General features: G+C 37.4%; 1 protein-coding gene across 5 annotated transcripts in view; it reads left to right on the forward strand.

Annotated features, from left to right (window-relative positions):
* MEF2C (myocyte enhancer factor 2C) overlaps positions 1 to 20,785 on the forward strand; it is a 123,506-nt gene extending 102,721 nt beyond the window's left edge. For 3 of the 5 annotated variants that reach the window (XM_009886853.1, XM_009886855.1, XM_009886856.1), the window contains 4 exons: positions 8,680 to 8,852; positions 11,081 to 11,210; positions 12,095 to 12,230; positions 19,248 to 20,785. In XM_009886853.1, the coding sequence (XP_009885155.1) occupies positions 8,680 to 8,852; positions 11,081 to 11,210; positions 12,095 to 12,230; positions 19,248 to 19,569 (761 nt within the window). In that variant the 3' untranslated portion in view covers positions 19,570 to 20,785. Of the gene's footprint in view, positions 1 to 8,679; positions 8,853 to 10,121; positions 10,146 to 11,080; positions 11,211 to 12,094; positions 12,231 to 19,247 lie in introns of all 5 variants that reach the window. The other 2 variants (XM_009886854.1, XM_009886859.1) reach the window with 2 other exon arrangements.
* The last annotated feature ends 664 nt before the right edge of the window (positions 20,786 to 21,449 follow it).

Raw genomic sequence — 21,449 nt, forward strand, 5'->3', positions numbered from 1 at the left:
TTCCTGCTCATTAAGACACCACTCTGTCTTCTGTTGCACAGTGCAATCCATATTCTTGTTCAAATTCAGAAAATATAAGAAGGCATTGCAAATTAGGAAACATCTGGATTTCATGCCTGTTCTGAGTCCTGAAAGAGGTAGTTGATGCCTCCTGGATCTGGAATGCAGCAATGAGTTTGCTCTGAGGAAGAAAGCAAGAAATGCATTTAACCTCTTGAAGCTGGGACTGCAGCCACACGTGGAAGCTCCTGGCAGTATTAAGTTAATGTGACCTCTGCCCTTTAAATTTTAACATGATTCCCCAATGAAGGTATTCAATCCATAGATTCCATTTGTTTTCCAAATCTCTTGCAAGCTGATTTTTCCTTTGATAACAGTTGGAACAGCCTCCCAGAAATAAAAGCCACAGGAGACAGGGGTAGCTAGTTACTGATCTTTTCTTTGCAAGTGCTTAAATTTCGAAACAAATCTAAATAGTATTATCTATGTGCAAGACACTTTCCTGTTCTGTATATATCTGTTCTAATAACATTGGTAAGTTAAAAATATAAGTACATATCATTTATGTTTAATATATATAGTCCCGAAACTTTCCTGACATTGGATTTTAAATTATGCATTCTTCATTTTTCAATAATTGTGCATTTAACAAAAATCAACAACTTAACTTTAGCTACATGTTTTGGAAAAAAAAAATGTTAACAGTTATTTCTTTGGTGAAGCAAGAAAGTACATTTTGAAATAATGTGTTCAGTTTATAATTGGAATTACATCTTGTCTTGAAACATTTTTCATTGAAACAGCATTTTTCACAAAACTGATAATTTATTTCAAACCCAAAAAAGGAAATTATTTGTCATCAGGAAGTAATTTATTAAAAGCAGATGACTTGTCAAAGGCTCTCACTCAGGCAGTCAGGAGGAGAAATAAGTCTTCTACCTTTCCCAGGCTCATATCTTTTTCCTATATGTCTTCAGGAAAGTTTATATTTTTCAGTAACGTACTGAACATAGAGGAAGTGGGGAGGGAGCACTGCGCAAGGTCAGGGACATGGTGCTGTTCCTGCTCCTCCTTGGTAGCAGCTACAGCACCAGTGGCAGGGGCAGGGTGGCTTCTTTACCATGGTAAGCCACTTTTAAGTGACTGTATGATCCTTGACATTTTTTGGGGACCTTAAAAATTTATAACACACAGGAGTATGGGTCTGATGCCCATGTGTTTGAACTATAGATCTGTAATATTTATAAAGCGCAAAACTGAAGACCACTGTGTACTTTTCTTAAGTGATTTTTCTCAATAATTACAACTTTGTTACTGTGCTGATTAGGTGAAGCTCCAAGATACAAACAAGATAATTTGAAATATATGGGTTTTGAGATAAGCATAGCTGTTGATAAATAATAATGTTAAAACAAAATAGCATTGTGGAAGTGCAAATATACCATCAGAAGTAAAGAGAAAGATATTATTTCTGCGTTAAAGTTATATGCTCTGAGATTCCTGAAATGAGGTGCCATTAAAGAATTATGAAAGTAAATAGTAAGATGCTATGATTAGACAATGTAAGAATATAAGCATACTGACAATAGTAACTGTACTGAAAAAATTAAAAGCCACAAACAGGACCTGGACTTGGATTGTTTATTGCTCTCTTTCTTTGCTGAGCCAAAAATGGAGGAATAAGGATGATCATTCTTGAAGAAGGAAGAGCGCTCCCCCTTCTCTCAATGTATAAGAAATTTGCGACAGACCCTCACTGCCTGTGAGTGAATATACCGCTATTCCAAAGGCTGCAAGGAGGGAGTCCAGGGATGTGCTGAAATGTCTTCCTGCAGCTTGGGAAAGCTAATTGCAATAAGAAATGTTTTGAAGGGCTGCTCACAGTTCCTTCTGTGGGTAGCCACAGGCTAATTCTGTAGACAGTCAGGTGCCACCTTTACATTTATTTTATTAAGGTGTGAACTCCTAGACTAAGTTGAGGGAATGCTTACTGCAAGAACTACTTTAGAAACATTTGAATATGGATCTTATTATAGCAACAACACATAACCGCAGTGTTGGTGATCAGGTTAGTTTGCCATGTACTTAGTTATGCACTTGACTCAGCAGTAAAGTATTTGCATGAAATGTAATGGTCTGTGATACACAGGTCAGGTTTCTGTTTTCATGGACATTCACTCTACATCTAAATGAACTCATCTATTTCTCCATTTGGCTGAAAAAGTATCTCAGATTTCTAGCCTGCTTGATTCATGGCATGCCCTTAGATTTCCAGAAATGTTTTGTAATGTGTTATGCATTATCAAATGGCCAAAAAGCCACTTCTTTACTTTCAGCTTCTGCCGGAGAAGCATCATCTCTGTCCCAAGGGAAATCTGAGCCCAGTTGCTGCAGTACATGTGCCCTTTTTCAGCAATAGTTGCATGCACCTGCAAATACTCCATATAGAGCAGATTTTAAGGATGTTCCAAATATTACATGGCAGTAGCCCAAGGGTTACACACAATTTTGACTACTTCATCCCTGTAAACAGTTCATTAAGGTAGATGGTACTACTTGGCATGAAGATTTGAAGAGAAAGAGTTGGTTTTTAATTCTTTCATGATGAGGAACATGCTGCCAGGACACCCTGGGGGCAGCTGGGGACCAGGAATGGTGGAAGTTCCTGGGGGTGGCAGGTCAGGGCTTCTCAGCCAGGACCCATCCCACTGTCCCAGCCAGGGAGCAGGTCAACCCCAGCCATCAGGTACCCCTGTGGGGATGGAGATGGACCAGGATGTCAGCCCATGGGTGGGGGTTTGCATCAGGACCAGTGAGGGGAACCATAGGACCGGTGAGAGGACACTAAACTTGAGATTTAGCAACAAGACCATACGGTCTAAGTATGTAGGATCTGAGCCTAAGTACTTGAGCCAGCGCAGAGACATAGCAAAACTGAAAAATGTTAGATACAGAATAGAGAAGTCACTTTCTTCATAGTATACTACAAATATAAGCAAGTCATCAACACAGTTTTCCTTGGGAAATTTTGTGAGACCATTTACCTCCACTGTGGTGGAAGCGGTGGATGTTTTTCTGGTTTCCAAGATGAGATCTCGCTAAGCCTAGAATTGTGAAATGGAATGCACACTGTAACCTTTGGCTTTTTGACGTGCAGGTGTACACCTAAATTGCATACGGTATTAGCAGTATTTTAGTGATTCCCAAATACTGTCTTTTTTCCCCAGCACCGGACAGCTGTAGTGCCATTAGAGCCCTTTACATAGCTTTAGACTTACAGAGCAAGAATTTCCCATCAACAGTTATACAACGTGCACAGCAAAGATGAGTGAGTTAGAGAAAGACCTGGATATCAACTTAGTCTTATATTGTTGTAGGAATCTCAGCCTTTTTATTTACATTATTTCTAAACGGTTAGTTTCTAAAACCGTAACAAAGAGTTATTGAGGTAGTTTTCTCCTCATTCTCTTCCCATTCTTCCAAATATCTGTGAGTTCACAGCACTTTCATCCTATTTCATTCTAAAAAGCAGCTGATATTTCACAAGATGCTTGACAATTCTTTCACACAAAGTCAGTAGTTTTTACATACCACATCTGTCTGAGTTGGCTCCTGGTAATTCATTAAAGAAGGCCAATTAGTGTAATGTTGTGGGAATGGTCCGCTACTTTAATGTAAAGATTTTATTTTTTCTGGGTAGGCATATCTGCAGATTGGTTTTATTCTACAGCTTGCAGGTAATAGAGGTCGGGTACTGTGAGATGACTAGCATGTAACGTGTGAGCAAGAACCTTCACTTACCTCTTTTAAAAATTATGTTTAGGTGAACACCAGTACAGCTTCCTGGCATTAGTGCGTTATTGTTGGTATCTGTTTTGTTGGGGTGATAAACCATAGCCTGTTCCGACAGTGTGTATGCATTAAAAAAAAAATTACACATAAGATATAAGAGAGAAAAGGAACACTTTCATTGCCTTTTAATTGCTCTTAGGAACAATTACCATTCCTTCAGAAAGTGGGAAAATAAACTGAGTGAAGAGTGCAAAACTGGGTGTAAATTTATCAAAATTTCTATTACTGCATTATTCTTTTATTTATACATATATTTTGAAGTGGAGGTAAATTGTTGCATAGTTAGCTGTCATGTTTATATAGATTCATTCTAAAATTAACATTCTTTTTGAGAGGCTTAATGGTCAGTCATAATGTCGTATACATGGGATGTGCATTTAACATAACCCAGTAAGACACAGGAATCCTCCATGAAATAGAATGTGCATATTCTTCTTGGGAGAACTGTGATGTTTTCTGCAAGTAAGAGCATACACTTGTTAGAAACTTGAAATGACCATTAATATTTATTGAAACTTCAAGAATTTGAAAGGTCTTTTCCTATTAGAATTAATGGGAAGTAGGCATCCAAGGTTCTTAAAAATCTTCAACATTCTCAACCTATATGGTCAGCGAAAAGCATTAAAGTAAATGAAAGAGAGATCAAAGAAAGGACATATAAATTGTGTGTCTTGTTCTTCATTCTTCTAGGGCTACCACAGAGGTTTTTTTCTTTCAGTATATTTTTATAACCTTGAAATCACAAATTAAAAAAAAACAGTAGGGACATGGCAGGTTCAAAACTTCAAGAAATCAAAATTTTCCAATTTTTCAAGACTTAAAGACTTCGAATCATGACAACGCTCTTAAAGAATGTTGAGAGATATGGAAGTAAATTATTCTTCCCTCATTTGTGTTATCTTAACATGTGGAAAGTTTCCTGGCTTAAGTGCTCAGTACAGAATTGTTGCCCTAACTCTGAAAATATCAAGAATTGCAGCCACTTTATGATTACTGTAGTACCAGTGACCAAAACTACACGCAAGGTACAGATCTTACTAATGGGGGCCGAAAGAAAAGAAGTAAACTTTGCTCTCTGTCCTGTCATGAATAAACTTGTGCCCTACTCGTATCCCTAAATTCTTAAAACGTGTAAGTCACCATTTAAGATAGTAGAACCTGAATTTGTAAAGTAGTTTAAATCATAGTTTTGCATGAGTAAATGAATTATTTTTTTTACTAATTCTTTTTAACTAGCTAACTACTGGTGCACAAAAATAACTTTTCTGGATGTTTTTAAAAAGTGATATTGCAGGGATTAATCATGCAGTCTGCACTTGGGCAGAATTCATTCTAAAGTCAATGGCACTTGTGCCTAATTGCAGAATGTGGGAACATGCCAAAGAGGAGCATTCTATGTTCAGAAAGCGTTTGTCTTTATATTCTGCCATTAGTCCAAATACAAAGTCTGGCACTGCATTTCATGGCACGTGCTGCTCCACTAGTTCTGTCTAGAAACAAGCTCCTTTCTGTGTAAAATATTTTTACTCTTTCAAGTCAGTATAACAAACAACACGAGGAAAAACTATTTTCTCTGAAAACTTCTGGAATTGAAAGTGCTGTAAATTTACAAATTCTGACATATGCCCTTTAAAACTTGTGCATCTACTGTTTTTATTTTCATTATATATTACAAGTTATATCTGGAATGTTTAAAAATGTTCTATTCCAGCAAAAATATGGCTTTTAACCAAATAAAAATGTAAAGCCAACTTGCTCTAAAATCCATCTGTTTTTCATTTTCTTATAATCTATAATCAGGAAATCCATTCATACATGACATATAATTTTTGCGCTTTCAAGTGGATAGTGGAATGCGATGTTCTGCATACAGTCACATCTAAATTGATAATTGTCCAGGCAGAGTGTAATTTTAAAGTATAGGATGAAGGAAGGTTTAATTTGTATATTAGAAGTCTTATACATCTTTTTGCCTCCGAATGTAAATGAGGCCATTCTCTTCGGTGGATTTATTTGAAGGTGGGACAGCTGCCTCAGAGCAGGCCACAGCTTTCTGAGTAAAGAGGATACGGTTTAAAGAGCTGGTTTAAATGCAGACTCTTCTTAACTGTAAACCGCATGCATGCATTCATCATTGATTTTCAAATGATGGGTTTCTGTATCATTGGTTTAAAGTCCACAGTCTTAAATTCCTGAATCCACATTATACCAAAGAATAACAATTTGATGGCTGGAAAGAGGAATGGTTATTATATGGCTCCAAAATGCTAGCTGGCATAATATGCCATGAACAGCAGAAATCTACTGGTAAAGGGAAGATTGCAGTAGTTCTTAAAAATAATTTGAAGTTCCAAAAATATAAATGTAAGAAATGTTATCGATGTTCGAAATATTTTACATCAGTAGGTAAATAATGTAAAGGTCAGATGAAAGTTTCTGAAAAGTTTGATTCTTTCTCTAAATTTTTAATAGAAAAATATATTAAGTAAATCTTCTGTAGAAAATGGGAGTTCTTTTTTCTAAGGGTTTCTGTTCTCTGAAAATCACAACCATAGAAAAAAACATACAGGTTACAGTGCATGCTGTTTTGTTAAATATCTCAGGTTTTATGTTGTAGAACTAAAAAAAAAATACACTGCTTCCTCCAACAGCTTCATTTTCACTCTCTGAACGAATGCTTGTCATACAACAGATTTCACAAGGCAGTCTTACTTCCTGTTGGTAAAATAGCTCCTGTATGAAACCAGCGCCAGAGAAACTCTGCTTTTGCTTCAGTTTCTTCTGTCAATCACTTCTCCACATCATTACTGCTTTTCAGTGCTCAGTTTGTTAAAGATCAACTTTTTAAGGGCCCTGTAGTTTCTAGAAAAAAATATCGTTGTGTATTCAAAATGCCCCTTCTGATTTCTCTGCCTCTCGTAACACATAGCATTAGCAAGAGCATAATATGTAGCAAACCCATATTGAGAGCAAGTGTTCATTTAAAAAAAAAAAAGCCTACTGAGACAAAATGGAAAATTCTTGACAGTGTTCTGCTATTTTAGCATGATAAGTGTAAAATACACTTTTTTTCATTAGCTCATTTTATCTCACTAACTGCGTGATATTATTAAGGAAATAAACAACAAGATTAACTATGAAAAATATTTTAACACAAAATCTCTGAAGTGATCTGAGTGCTTCTAAGTTTTCATCCTAATTCCCTTTTGCAAAGTCTTGGGAGTTCATTATAATAAAAAGCATGAGAATAAACAAGCCAGGTCAGACCTATGACTACAGGTACCTCACAAATATGGAATTCAAGCACTTTGTGATACTTTTCCTATGTCCTAAGCCCAGTGTTCACAGTTCAGGATCTCCCAGACCTTGAAGTGGTGTTTCTGTATTTAATAGACTTTGACAGATTTTTTTTTTTTCCCTGGATTTGCTGATCTGATAAATACAATTAGCTGATGTGGTTGCAGATTAAAAACATGATGTAATGTTAGTCATGCTTGGACACACTTGATTATCCTAACTAGAAGACAAATTCACTCTCATGTATTGTCATTTTTATGCCCACCTCATAGACTTTGTCAAATTTAGTTCCACAATCTGTTTGTGTCCTTTAGGGCTGTAAACCACATTTCACGTGTGGGAAACAAAATTGAGATACTGAGTTCTTCACCGACTTTGGAATTACAAAGGAAATTTGAAGGTCCAGGACATGTAACTCACAGGACTCTGCCACAGTCGCTAGCTTGTCTTCCCATACTATTTCTAGGTTGTGTGTCGCAGCTTGCAAACTGTGTACAAAAGGTGAACCCAGAAGAGAAACTCCCCCCGAGCATTTGCTTTCTTGGTATTTATCCATGAAAGTTTTCTCCTTCTGTACTAGTTTTCATACTGTTCCCTCTCTATGACTGGGCAGTTTCTGTATCTCTCTTGAGTCCGTGCAGACAGAATTTCAAGGATACACTGAAAAGTCGTCTCTTTCCTCAGACTTCGTGTGGGTAAGAGGTGAAATTAGGTGGATGAAATAGGAAGGTCTTATTTTTAGTGGAATTAGTGGAATGGTAGGTCAGTAACCTTATGGATATACAGTTGTCATTACTACGTAGTGAGAGAAGGAAACCCTTTTCTAAAAAAGGCAAATGAAGCATTTGCCTGTCAGAATTATTCCTGGGGCCTGCAGAAAGCAGCAGAGAGATGAAGATGAAAGATACGGTGGTATTTTCCAAATAAGGTTATGCTCTTTCTCCCATTGACTTTAGTGTTGACAGAATCAGGTCCAAAAAGTGTGGTGAAAAAGACCCAAAAACATTTAGGAATCTTCCTAGCCCTCCCCCTGCCTTTTCTGGAAATTATAGCCTCGCTGTACTCATCCTTTGTTTAAAAACAAAACAAAATCATGACCTGGAAAGGGCTGAGTCAGGCAAGGCAGAATCCTCTGCAGTTGTCGAGAAAACACAGCATAGCTTTGACATTTTTTTAAGCCATAAGATTGTCTGACTTTCCTGATTCTCTTGTAAGGCAAACGTTAGCTCTTGGTTGCTTTGAGTGCACAGTATATTGTGCTACATACCACAGTACTCCAAACAGAATCGTATAATTGAGTTAATTTCAGCATATCACAGAGATATCAGCTGGCATGAGAGATCAGCTGTTCCAAATATGGCATGTGTTGTATTTTCCTATAAAAATACATTACATGGGACAGGTATTTACACTGAATTTTTTTACCAGACATTTCTAGTTTTCAGTCGTAAGAAATAAAGTGGAGTTTGTAATCATTCTTTCTCTTTTTTCTTTTCTTTTTTTTCTTTTTTTTTTTTTTTACCATAACAGGAAATGGATATGGCAACCCCCGCAACTCACCAGGTCTGCTGGTCTCACCTGGCAACTTGAACAAGAATATGCAAGCAAAATCTCCGCCTCCAATGAATTTGGGAATGAACAACCGTAAACCAGATCTCCGTGTGCTTATTCCACCTGGCAGCAAGAACACAATGCCATCAGTGGTAATGCATTTTCAAAGCTTTTTTTATGTCCTTCAGATAAGAGATATTGAGGAATTTCAAGGCCTGCTCAAGCAACTAAAATCAGCAGAATAACATTCCACGTTCTTGCTTGTTTGGTCTTTCTGTCTAACCTTAAGGCTTGACATCGAGCTGAGGATGTAAGCAGAGCCTGTTCAATTGCTTTTATGAAGTCATATTTACTTCCTCCCTTTTTTCTGTTGACTTACAAAATAGAAACTGTGTCCTGCACAGTCTAAACTTCTGCAGTCTCTTTCCTAGTAGCTGGAAGAACCCTTTCCTGGATTTGTTATAAAGGCTGAATTTAACCCTGAGTATTCCTAACCTACTATGTTTTTCTTAAATATTTAGTCACACAGACTCTCAGCAGATGGCAGATTAACTACAAATAAATTACTCTGAACTCTATCACTGTGAGCTCCAAATTTTATAGTGGTAAGAGGTAGTAAATAGATAGAGCAGGATAAAAAGGAGCATGAAACTGCTGCATCTCCTGCCACAATTAATAAAATTTAGGCAGGCCATTATGCTAGAGGGTTGAATCGTGAGGGTGTCATGTGCGTATCTTGTAGTTCCCTTCCGAAAGTCAGTTAGTGGTTGCAAGTACATCTTTCATGAGTGATTTAACATTAAAAGTGAGCTTAACTTAAAAAGGATCTTGATGGTAAATTTAAGTGACACTATATACACGTTTTTCCATTATGTAACAGGCACTATTAAAACAACGTCCAAGCTGGATACTTTAGCTTGACGCATAATAAATTGACTTTGAACATCAAACTAACACACCCCTCCCGCAAATGTGATGCTGCCTCCTGAGAGGATAAGTAACAAATAGTCTCCTACAGGGCAATGCTCAAAGTCGACCAAGGCAGTGACAAGCTGTCTGCATCAAATGATTTATTCCAAGGTCCTTAAAACTGATACTTTCCAAGGGATTCTGTGAATGGTCAGGTCTCCTGAAACCAGGTATAGCAACACAGTTTGCAGCCACGGGGGCTGTGGAAGAAATAATGAATTCCTACAGAAAGCCTTGTTCTGAAAACTGGATAGATTGTCCTCACAGTTGAAACAAACATCCCATTAGAAGGACAAAGAGGAGATCTATGAAGTGTTATTTTTCCAAACTATGCTCAGAAAGTGCTTAATTTGCTGCCCTTATCAGGTGAAACTATTCCCTAGGCTAGAAATCTGCATCATGGTAAATATTTATATTCACTAATTTTTAATGCTCCTTTCCTATGCACTCAGTCTGAGGATGTTGATCTGCTTCTGGTAAGTGGTAGTGAAGTTCATCTTAATAACTAGGAAAAGAAAATCAGCTATTTTGTATGATTGATACTTGTGTAGGTGAATTGGTGGTTGAAATAAAATGGAAAACTTTACCATAACTATATTGTCAACACAAAGGTCATCATAAGTTTTGAAATTTAGCAATATGGAAGGCCAGGTGCAGTTGTTGCAAATACTCCAATTATGCATGCTAGAATAAAGCTTTCTTGTTGCTGGTGTTTTGAGAGCATGGAAACTTGTGCTGTTGAAGATGGCGCAGCCTGATGACATATTTTTGTTGGCTCTCTGGTCATTTTATCCTGCCACTCACAGGATTAGAGTTCTCTAGTGCAATTTTTACAGTGCAACATCTAGTGCCCTGGAGTTAAAGATAAACGTGTAACTGCTGTGCTACCTAACGCTCTTGAAGTTTGTTTTATGGCACAAAAACGAAGTAGTCAGAGCACCATCTGCTGGTAAGAGCTCAGTGTTCAGCAATCTCGGGATGCCCCTCACTTTCAAAGCATAAAATCCAGTAGGACTGGGTTTGAGGTTTTTTCTTTCGCCTTTTTGGGTTTTTTTGCCTTTTTTTTTCATTTGAGTGAAAAGGAAAACAATGGGAATAGATTTTACATATTTCATTAGTTTTTCACATGATCTGATCTGTTCTTCTACCCACAATAAAAGCAATCTTACTTGTTACTAGTTCAGTTACCTAGGAGATACTGATGTAATGGGTTACTATGGTGACAACTGGTCTCTTGAAGGCTTGTAAATGATAGGGTTGGCAGAGTTCATAAAAGCCACATGTTAAATGATTAATTTCTAGAAATTTGTGTCAGCCTGTATTTCTCATGCACAAAACATACCCAGAAAACTAATACACTCAACTGACTTAAAACTAGTCAATAATATGTTTGTTTTACTTACTTTAAAAGAATCAGAGGATAAATAACTCTCAGTCTGCTCAGTCATTGGCTACTCCAGTGGTTTCCGTAGCAACTCCTACTCTACCAGGGCAAGGGATGGGAGGATACCCATCAGCCATCTCAACAACATATGGTACTGGTGAGTATGGGTGCAAGCATAAAGGGTGGGGGAGGGAGCAAGATGCTGGCAAATGTCTATCTGAGTACTAATGAATTAGCTAATGTTTGTCGGGAGAAACTTAAAAATTCATGGCTGATGCACTTTTGCACTTCATTTGCTTATTCTGTATCTGTCATTAACTTGAGATGTACCTATTTAAAAGTTAGCTGTTTTGTTCGAATGGAAAACTGCTTTGATAGCTTTCTTTCATTGGCATTAATAGAAGCTGTAACTTAAAAGACTCTTCTTAATCCTCTTAATGCAACAGGTAATTTCAGGTAGTTGAGTGCACCTTCCTAAAGTCATACGGGTAGTGGGAGCAAGCTGGCTTCAAAACACAGTTCAATAACTCTGTGAGCTACCACATAGTTACCTGGGAGAGACTAGAAATGAAGCCTCAAGAGATGCTTTCCAGTTCCAGTTGCACATTGCTGCTGCATAGAGCATGCTGGTGTACAGATCCAATGCTCGGGCAGGAGATGTGCGCTGTTCAGACACAGGGTGCCTGCTGGGTTCTGCAAGGAAGACTGTAACCAAAACATTATTAGGTTTTTCAAGTCTTTTACTGTGTGAGAACACATCTGTTGTTACGGTGGATATACAGGCTAAGAATGCTTTGGATCTTCCAGATCCAGAAAAGCCCTGCTAAATTACAGAATAATTATTAGTGTGTTATTTGCTCCCAAGTTAATGAGTTGAGGGAAGAGAAAGGTCTACTTTTTCGGCTGCGACTTAATGTGATTCGTGTAATTAAAATTAAAATGCTTGTAAAGTGACATGTGAAAATTATGATGCTAGTTATTGTTTAATTGCTTCCTCTTTAATTCTCTTTTAATTATTGTCTTTTCTGTTTTCACATCTAGAATATTCTCTGAGTAGTGCAGATATATCATCTCTCTCTGGGTTTAATACAGCCAGTGCTCTTCATCTTGGGTCAGTGACTGGCTGGCAACAGCAACACCTACATAACATGCCACCATCTGCCCTCAGTCAATTGGGGTAAGCAGTGTTTTCTTTATTTTATTGTTCTGCAGTGACTTCAGTCTCCCCAGTAATCCCAAATCTGAAAGATATCAAGACAACATACCAGCACATATTTACTATGTGTAAGAGCTCCATTTCCCAAAACTGGAAATATGTTTTTCATGAAAAGTTTGCTAGGTAGCTGAAATGAAATATTCTCTGTCCATGACATTTTGTCAGTACTGAGAAAAGACTACTGTTCACGTTTTGTTCTTTATTTCTTTAAATAGCATTTTATTTCACTACTAAAGACCAACCTAAACACTTATATTGTGCTGTTGCTGTATTTTTTCCATTTACGCTTTTTATTTCCAGTTACTATAGCACAAACATTTACAGTAAACTTGAAAATTTTCTAAATATTTTTCATCAAGCAAGAGTGATGTAATGATTTGATCTGAGATTAAGCCTTAACCTAATATAATAATCACATACTCCAGTCTGCTCAGCTCTGACATTCAAGTTTCATTTCTTTGGAATTGTTTTCTACAAGCAAATAACATAATGGGGCCCAAGAAGCAGAGGCCCACAAAACTCGCTGTGTTTTGCGTATGCTGAGGAGGATAGGTGTTCATGCCCTCTAGTGGCTAATTTCAAGACATTTGTTCCAGATTGGTGAAACACGCTGCTAAATCTTTTTAGTTTTTTTTAAAGTGTGAAAATTCACACAGTGAAGTTACCTAATGCATTCTTGGAAAAGCAATCTATTGACTCATTGAAGTGAATTTTAAGAGCATGAATTTCAAAAATCCTGGTATCTGCAGTTTCTATTGAGTAAGACCATAGGCATTCACCAACACGCCACACATAGCCTAAGGTATAGCTAGACACGTGTGAATTTTAAAAGTTTTCTTTATAGAAATAGAAGCTGAAAACAGCTGGAGTGTATTTATGAGGAGAAACTTAATTCACATGCATTTGAAAAGTAGACTTTTTTATTTTTCCCCAGAAAGAGGTGTTGGTTGCACATATGCACTAATTTTTTTGCAAGATGGTTGTCATAACATGAACATATTTAATACTATCAATGTGGCTTAAAATTCACAATTCTCTTTTTAATTTATCTGACCACTTTTTGTAACGTACTATAATTTCTTTACCATGTACAGATGGTTTGGGTTTTTAAAAGACAGCTATACAAGTGTTTCAGAGGAAACAACATTTTTTTAAACCCCATTCTATATAAATAAGCATATATAGATACTAACTTCATAAAAACGTGCAACTAAAATAGTTGCTGTGCTAGCAAAAATAATCTTAATACCTTTCTCTTACACTTCTATTTTCTTTTTGAGTTTGGACTGCTTCTGGGGCAACATTCAGGCTAACTATACAACTAAAGACATAAAGTCTCAAATAAATTGAAAACTCACATGTTAGATATCAACGTATAACCTTACAATAAGCTGGTTGTTTTCAGTGGTGTACCAAAGAATGTAATAAGGCTATTTGGTTAACCAAAAAAGTATAAATTAAATCCTAAACTAACTACATGCCTTTTCAGATATGTCACACATCATCATCTGTTTCTAATTCGTATCACAGAATGTTGAAGTGTAATGGCTGTGGCTGGTGGAATACATTCTGAGTTTCTACTTTTATTATTATTCTTTCAGTGATTTGTAAATGAATTCAGCTATGAAAGCTACTTCACTGACAGTTCTGGAGAAGTCTTCTATCTCTGCAGAAAATCATAAGCACTTCTTTATTTTATTTTAGTCACCGAGTTCTACATGCAAAAGCACTTGTGCTAAACTTTGGATTATATGAAGAACTTGAAATCATTTAGAACATATTCAGTCCCTGTCAACCTGAGCTAGAATTTGCAGGAAGATTAAAATGATCACACAAAATTATAGGTAACCCCAGGTATTTGAGAAAATATGTCTAGAAAGGGTGTGACAAGCCAAACTCCGGTGCTGAGTGAGGTTGTACACTGGAAAGATATGGCAACTGTGGGATATTTGTTGAGAACAATAGGCTGTAAAGACCTGTGAGAAAAGAGAGTTGCTGGAAGAGACATCCTAGTTGTCCAGCAGGTTTTGTTTTTCACCAAAGCCTAAAGGTGAAAAACAGCTCTGCTTCCTCAATGCATGGCAGAACAGGATATGGTTAGACCTATTAGCTTGCTCCAGATAAGTCCCCAACAATTTCAGCAGCACTGTCAAAACCATCTTTAAGATAATCGGAGAAGATCTCTACAGCCTACGTCTTAACTCTTCATGTTGACTCTGCAGTTAGCAACCACACTAGTGCTAGTGGGCTTGAGGGCAAATACCTAAGGACGTGGGAGTAGTTCGCTTTCCCTGTCTGTGCAGCTTTCGGCCTTTTGCTGAGCCTGGTGAACAGGATAACAACATAGAGCCTGTTTTGATATGATTGGGACATTAAAACAAGTCGGGCTTTTCAACATTTTAGGTTAAAAACCGAAAATAGTACTTTCACGGTCTTTTGACTAGATCTACATCTGGAAAAAATACACACAAATTCTACTGAAAATCATTCTCTCCCAAAACTTGGGGATTTTGTCTGACCGTTGCTGCAATGTCTCTTACAGAGAGGGTTACTGCTTCTTTAACATGGACCAAAGAGTCTGCCAGAAGTTAACCGCTTCTAACCAGAAGGGAGGTCCCTTCCAAAGTTTAAAATAAATAGTCTAAATTTTTTAGGCACAAGTCCATTACATGGGAAAATGTTCTCTTTCATCCATATTGCCCAGTCTAAGAGAGAATCTTTTCTTCCTTAAGTATCATCCACAGGTGAAATTTTGGATTTCCTAAAATATAAGTGCACATAAAACCACTATGTCATCTGAAGAATCTTCAGTATAGATAATGGCTTACGTAAAAGAAGTTTCTCCAAAGTTCTACCTACCTGAACAAAAAAATTGTCCAAATTCATGCATACTGTTGACTTCTTCTGTGACACTTACATAGCAAGCTTATTACTTAGCAACAATTAATTTTGATTAGGTGATAGCCATAGGTAGATAGGGGCAAATGTTCTCCATTGAACTCTTTTTGCTGAAAAATTTAGATGCAGTGACATCATGTTTTGTGAATTTGTATCAGTTCTGCCAACTTCCTTGTTTTGAATAAAAGGCTTATATATTTAGGATTAAGCCTTTTTTCTTATGCCACTATTGTAAATAAGATGTTCCAGTGATTCAGTTTCATATTATTCTTCATTTAGAATTTTCTTTTTAAAGTATAGACCTTAACATGTGAGAACTAATCAAAATATCTTGACACAGAAATTCTTATTCTGCTTTTACATTGCTGAAAAAATATGAAAAAACAACTTTGCTTTTACCTAAAAGAAAAACAGGGGGGGAGGAGGAAGGTTGCATTGCTAGCAGGTCAAAAATATCCTCTATACTCCTAGCTACAGAGTAGCACATAACTAAAGTTACATAACTAAATTTTGCAGTGAATTTCTATGGTTCCTTATGCATACATAGATGGGGAAAAATTATATGAAGTAAGGAAGTAAACAAATTTAGAGAAGCAGGTGTGGGCATAAGAGAAAAGGTATGTGAGGCTCTTTCTTCCTTCAGTAGACGACTTTCTCCCTATGTAAAAACCTCTCTGGTGCGTGTTCATGTCCTCACCCATCACCTACTCAGACCTGCACTTCTGTCTGTGCACGCTGAGCTTTCTGTACCCACTGGAGATTCGAATAGGCAGAGGCACACACAGAACTGATCTCCGTGGCATCAGCAAGGACTAAACCCGCTGGCAGGCGCGTTGCACCCCGATTTGCTTCCCACCACTTACACAGCAGAGCTGTTCAGCGTAGAACCCAGATAGCAACCAGCATTTCTCCCAGGTGGCTGTTGTACTCTAAGTACACATCACATTTTCACTGTACTGGTCTCAATAGGAACTGACTGCTGTGTAAACTTAAAACATTAATTTTCTCCGTTGTCCCCATAAAACGAAATGTTTTCAAACAATATAGGGAAAAAGGTGATTATGTCAACAGGAGTGGACTGCATGGCACTTACTGAGTGTTTTTAATTATACACAATAATTTGAAGTCACTTGCTTTATTTACTCTCTGGATTTTCCATATTCAAAACCTGCTTGTTTTTCAGTGAACTTAGTGTAGGTTTCAAATGATGAAAACAGGGCATGCCTGGACCAAAATTATATAGTTATATGAAGCAACAGTGTAAAATATACTTTGGTACATATAGATAGAAACAGCTGTTTCTACACTCACACACACATATACATGAAAAGAAATCATTCTGTAGCAGACAGAATCCTCATTTTTTACAACGCAGCTTCTATTGTAAATAGAGGTCAGTCCTCTGTTTAGAATACCGCTCTAAAGGCTGCACCTGGGTATGTACTATTTCACCATTCACTTCTATGTGTAACCGTAAATTTCCCTTGTAATTGACCATTTGAGCTTACATGAGATTCTCATAAAAATGTTTCAGAAAATTTTAATGAAATAATGTATAGTCATGAAAAAAACAGATTATTAACATTCAGAAATAGTTTTAGCAGAAAAAAAGACTATGTTTGAAAAGAAAAAAAATGAATGGTGACACAAAATAATTGCTTTGTTTTATTTATATTGTTTTCAACCTCACAAATTTAGTCCTGACCTGTCAAAATGACTTCTTAGCCTTTTTTCAATTTACTAAAAAGTGTTCAAAATGCAGATCAACCTGTAGGGTTTTTAAAACTGCCACAAATTTGTATGCCAGGTATTTACATAATCCCACTGATGACTCACATGGAATCTAAAGAAAAGTCTGTAAAGATGCATTCTCACACTCACTTCTGAAATGCTATTGAAAAACAACATTGCAGTGTAGCAATACTAGCTCTATTTCATAGAAAATGCAGCTTACCCCTCTAGATTTGTTCCTTTAGCAGCTGTCACACAATAGGATGCAAGTGTGTTTCATGTGAGCAAATTTTAGGGAATATGCTTGGTTTTGACTAGCATGGTTTTTTAGCTGTCCCCAGCTTTGCAAAATGACACGTCATTTGCTCATATCAAACACGTCTAAATCAAATCCCCAAGCTCCACCATCCCGTATTACGGGACTTTCCGGTTTAGCTACAAGCTTGGCATCTAAAATCATATGTAATCTTTTCATACAAGCTACACTGGCAGCCTGTTTTCCCAGGTGAAGTCCTAGCATCTCCTAAGCAACTGAAAAATAAAGTCACTGGAAATGAAAAGCAAAATAAAACTCCAGGAATGCATTTTTGATTCTTGTTGGATTCTTTTCAACAAGTTTTTGGGAAAAGAGTGGAATATTTCATTAAATTGGAGTAACAAAGTCTGATAATTACAGTTTGTGATATGTGTTAATTTAGTAGTTACAAAAGCAAAGAAAATGTCCTCTTTGCCAAAAAAAAAGCCTACATTTGCTATTGTGAGGACTATCACCCACTAACTCTGTGACTTATATAAAGGATCACTGCAAATGTTGATACATTCGTCTGTATAGGAATAAAAAATAGATAAAAGCAATGAGAGGTAGAACATCCTGTTTTCTCTATTTTCTGGCAAGATACATCCATTATTAAAGACTGAAATAATTCCTGATAAAAGCAGCTGATATCGTTCAATACTGAAGCCATATAGCTCCATTTTAAATCTGTCAGAAGAAAACATTTTGCCTTTCATCGAAGTTATAGTAAATGTTGCTTAAGTGAAGCTCAACTCCCAGTTAATGAGATATCAAGAAAAGTGGAATATTCCAATAAATGAAAAGACCACATCTAAAATTAATTGTTCCTTCTACATGTTTAAAAATTACTTACAAATCCAAGTATATCTTCTGCTTGCAGAAAAAATGCCTGCACATCCCTTTGGGTTTAAAATCCTCTGAGTCCAAGTGACCTGTTTCCCCTACTGCCTTCAGTCTCCCTATGTATAAACACTCACGAGTAGAAACCTTGAAATTGTGTCTCTGGGGTTAGATGCTAACTAGCCTAGCAAATGGTCCCTAAAGTGGAACATAATGTGAACTGCATATTGAGAACTCTATTTTAATAACGAAGAGAAAAGTCAAGTTTTACCAGGAGGTGGTGCTTTGGTACAAAACATCTTGCAGATGCAAGTGATCTCATTTCTCCCATAGAGATAAAGCGCATTCTCAGTATTCCCTCTCCTTCCTGCCTGTTTCAGCTTCCGTCTGCCACTGCCTGCCCACAAAAATGCACAGAAATAAAATTAACTTAGGACAGTTATGCAGCTTGCCTTTGAAAAACTTTTAGCATAAAAGTGTCTCTTGATGCTTGCGGCATCCTCTGAGCTGTGCTCTTATACAGGCAGACAGTACAATCCTCTGACATCTTCCACTACCTTCAACTTCTCAATGTTATTCAAAAACATTCTGGATTGAGTTACGAATTCATAGATTTGAACCATAAAATCAGATCTAAATCCTTCCCTGCCTGTGGTGTGTTATTGGTGTCAATCCTAGGACCAGTAATTTCAGCTCTGTTCTGAAAGGTATAAAATGTACCTGGCCCAAATTTTTGTTTCTGTTTTGCATCTGAAGTCGCATGTCAGAATGAACAGCGATAAAAGTAGTTGGGTGCATTCAAACTAATTGAATTAGTCCCAGCAGAAAGTCCATGCCTCCCCTGTCTCAGCCGGTGCATACACACACACAAGCATTAGTTATAAAGAAACCTGCAGGTGGTTCCAACAGTGCAAAGGCTCGCCTTCCAAAATTTGTCGTGACACATTTAAGTCAAAAAAAGGAGAGAGAGAGGGAGAGATTGAAAGCGAGACCTCCTTTCAAACCGAGGGCATGTCCCGCTCAAGCCGACCACGTTTGTTGTGATGCTTTCATCTCTTTGAATTTGTGAATTCCACCCAGAAAACAGTCCTCGTGCTCTCCGCATGGGCTGGTCCTGCGCGAGCCTTTACACTGGCGTTTTGTGTGAGTGTTTGTGCATATCTGGGGGCTCCATGCCTCCTCCGTCTGTAACTGGGTTTCCTTTCCTCCTACAGAGCTTGCACTAGCACTCATTTATCTCAGAGTACAAATCTCTCCCTGCCTTCTACTCAAAGCCTCAACATCAAGTCAGAACCTGTTTCTCCTCCTAGAGACCGTACCACCACACCCTCGAGATACCCACAGCACACGCGCCATGAGGCGGGGAGATCTCCTGTTGACAGTTTGAGCAGCTGTAGCAGTTCCTACGATGGAAGTGACCGAGAAGATCACCGGAACGAATTCCACTCCCCCATTGGACTCACCAGACCTTCGCCGGACGAAAGGGAAAGCCCCTCTGTCAAGCGCATGCGGCTCTCTGAAGGATGGGCGACATGATAACATTATTACCTATTAGTTTGTTTTTTTTCTTGCAGTGTGTGTGTGCTATACCTTAATGGGGGAGGGGGGGTCGATATGCATTATATGTGCCGTGTGTGGAAAAAAAAAAAAAAAGTCAGGTACTCTGTTTTGTAAAAGTACTTTTAAATTGCCTCAGTGATACAGTATAAGGATAAACAGAAATGCTGAGATAAGCTTAGCACTTCAGTTGTACAACAGAACACTTGTATAAAATAGATTTTAAGGCTAACTTCTTTTCACTGTTGTGCTCCCTTGCAAAATGTATGTTACAATAGATAGTGTCATGTTGCAGGTTCAACGTTATTTACATGTAAATAGACAAAAGGAAAACATTTGCCAGAAATGGCAGATCTTTACTGAGAGAGAAAGCAGCTGTTATGCAACATATAGAAAATGTACAGATGTTTTGACAGACCCAGCAGTTGGGTGGCCGTGAATTGATGCTAGAAAGAGACTGGGTCACCTAACATACCGAAAATGCTCACAACCATGCAGGCATATCATTAGAGTATGGCACTCAGTTAAAAAGGATCAAAACATTTAAAGAGGACCATACTTGTAAAAATGTTGAGTTCGAGGGCTAACATATTTAATTTTAAAAATTCTGGGTCTGCATCACTTATTAAATAAAAAAAAATATAAAAATATGTACATTACATTTTGCTTATTTTCATATTAAAAAGTAAGACAGAGTTTGCAAAGCATTTGTGGCTTTTGTAGTTTCCTTAAGCCAAAATGTGTTCTTTTTTCCTTGATAGCTTCGCTAATCTTTTAAACAGTCCTGAAGAAACAAACAAAAAGGACTTTTTGTATAGAAAGCACTACCCTAAGCCATGAAGAACTCCATGCTTTGCTAACCAAGATAACTGTTTTCTCTTTGCAGAAGTTTTGTTTTTGAAATGTGTATTTCTAATTATATAAAATATTAAGAATCTTTTAAAAAAATCTGTGAAATTAACATGCTTGTGTATAGCTTTCTAATATATATAATAATTATGGTAATAGCAGAAGTTTTTGTTATCTTAATAGTGGGGAATTATATTTGTGCAGTTGCACACTTAACTATTTTCTTTCATTTTTCTTTTACTGGGTATACATTTTACAGATCAAAGTCAGCTGTTGAAAGACTGATCTGTAAAAAGTTAGAATTTACCCATGGTGTAACAACTTAGATCATTTTAATACAGCATTTTACAATCAGTTGGGTGAACTGCGATCCATTGTATATACTGATTAGTTCTTTCATGCTGTTTTGTGCATTGTAACAAGTTAAGGGCCCTTCTATTACTTAATGTCCTGCGTATCTTGTAGTTTTCCATGGGTTGAATGACAAAGTGGCATAACTTGGCCCTTTCTCATTAATGAAGCTGGTATTCTGCCTGTCAGAATCGGATGTACAGCTCTAACGGCTGTCAGTTACATGAGCGCAGGTGAATATTTGCGGAAGCAGTAGGGAGAGTTAAAGGGAGGGATCGGCACGAGCATGCCTGTTATAAAGATTGCTCCCCTCTCTCACAGATTTGACACTCTTAGAGAGATCATCAATTAAAGGACCATTCAAGAAGTTGATTGGTCTTAGACAGCCAATATTGGCCATCAGGTCCCTGGTTGCCATGGACCGCCGCGGTCACGTCATCTCACAGTGGGCACGTTGTTGAACAACGCTCCCGGTGTAGTTGCACCCTAGCAAGGTTTGCTTCAGCATATGGCATCCACGTTTTCTCCCGCCTCGTATTGTTCCTCTGACTAAAATAGCTTGACCTGAGGGAACGTATCATTTCTTTAAGTCCCTCTTTGTCCCTCTTGTTTATTAGAAGAAAATGGTATATTCAAATCTTTCAGTTTAACCTTTCTGT

Source organism: Charadrius vociferus, unplaced genomic scaffold, assembly GCF_000708025.1.
Source record: "Charadrius vociferus isolate BGI_N301 unplaced genomic scaffold, ASM70802v2 scaffold244, whole genome shotgun sequence".
Taxonomy (NCBI): domain Eukaryota; kingdom Metazoa; phylum Chordata; class Aves; order Charadriiformes; family Charadriidae; genus Charadrius; species Charadrius vociferus.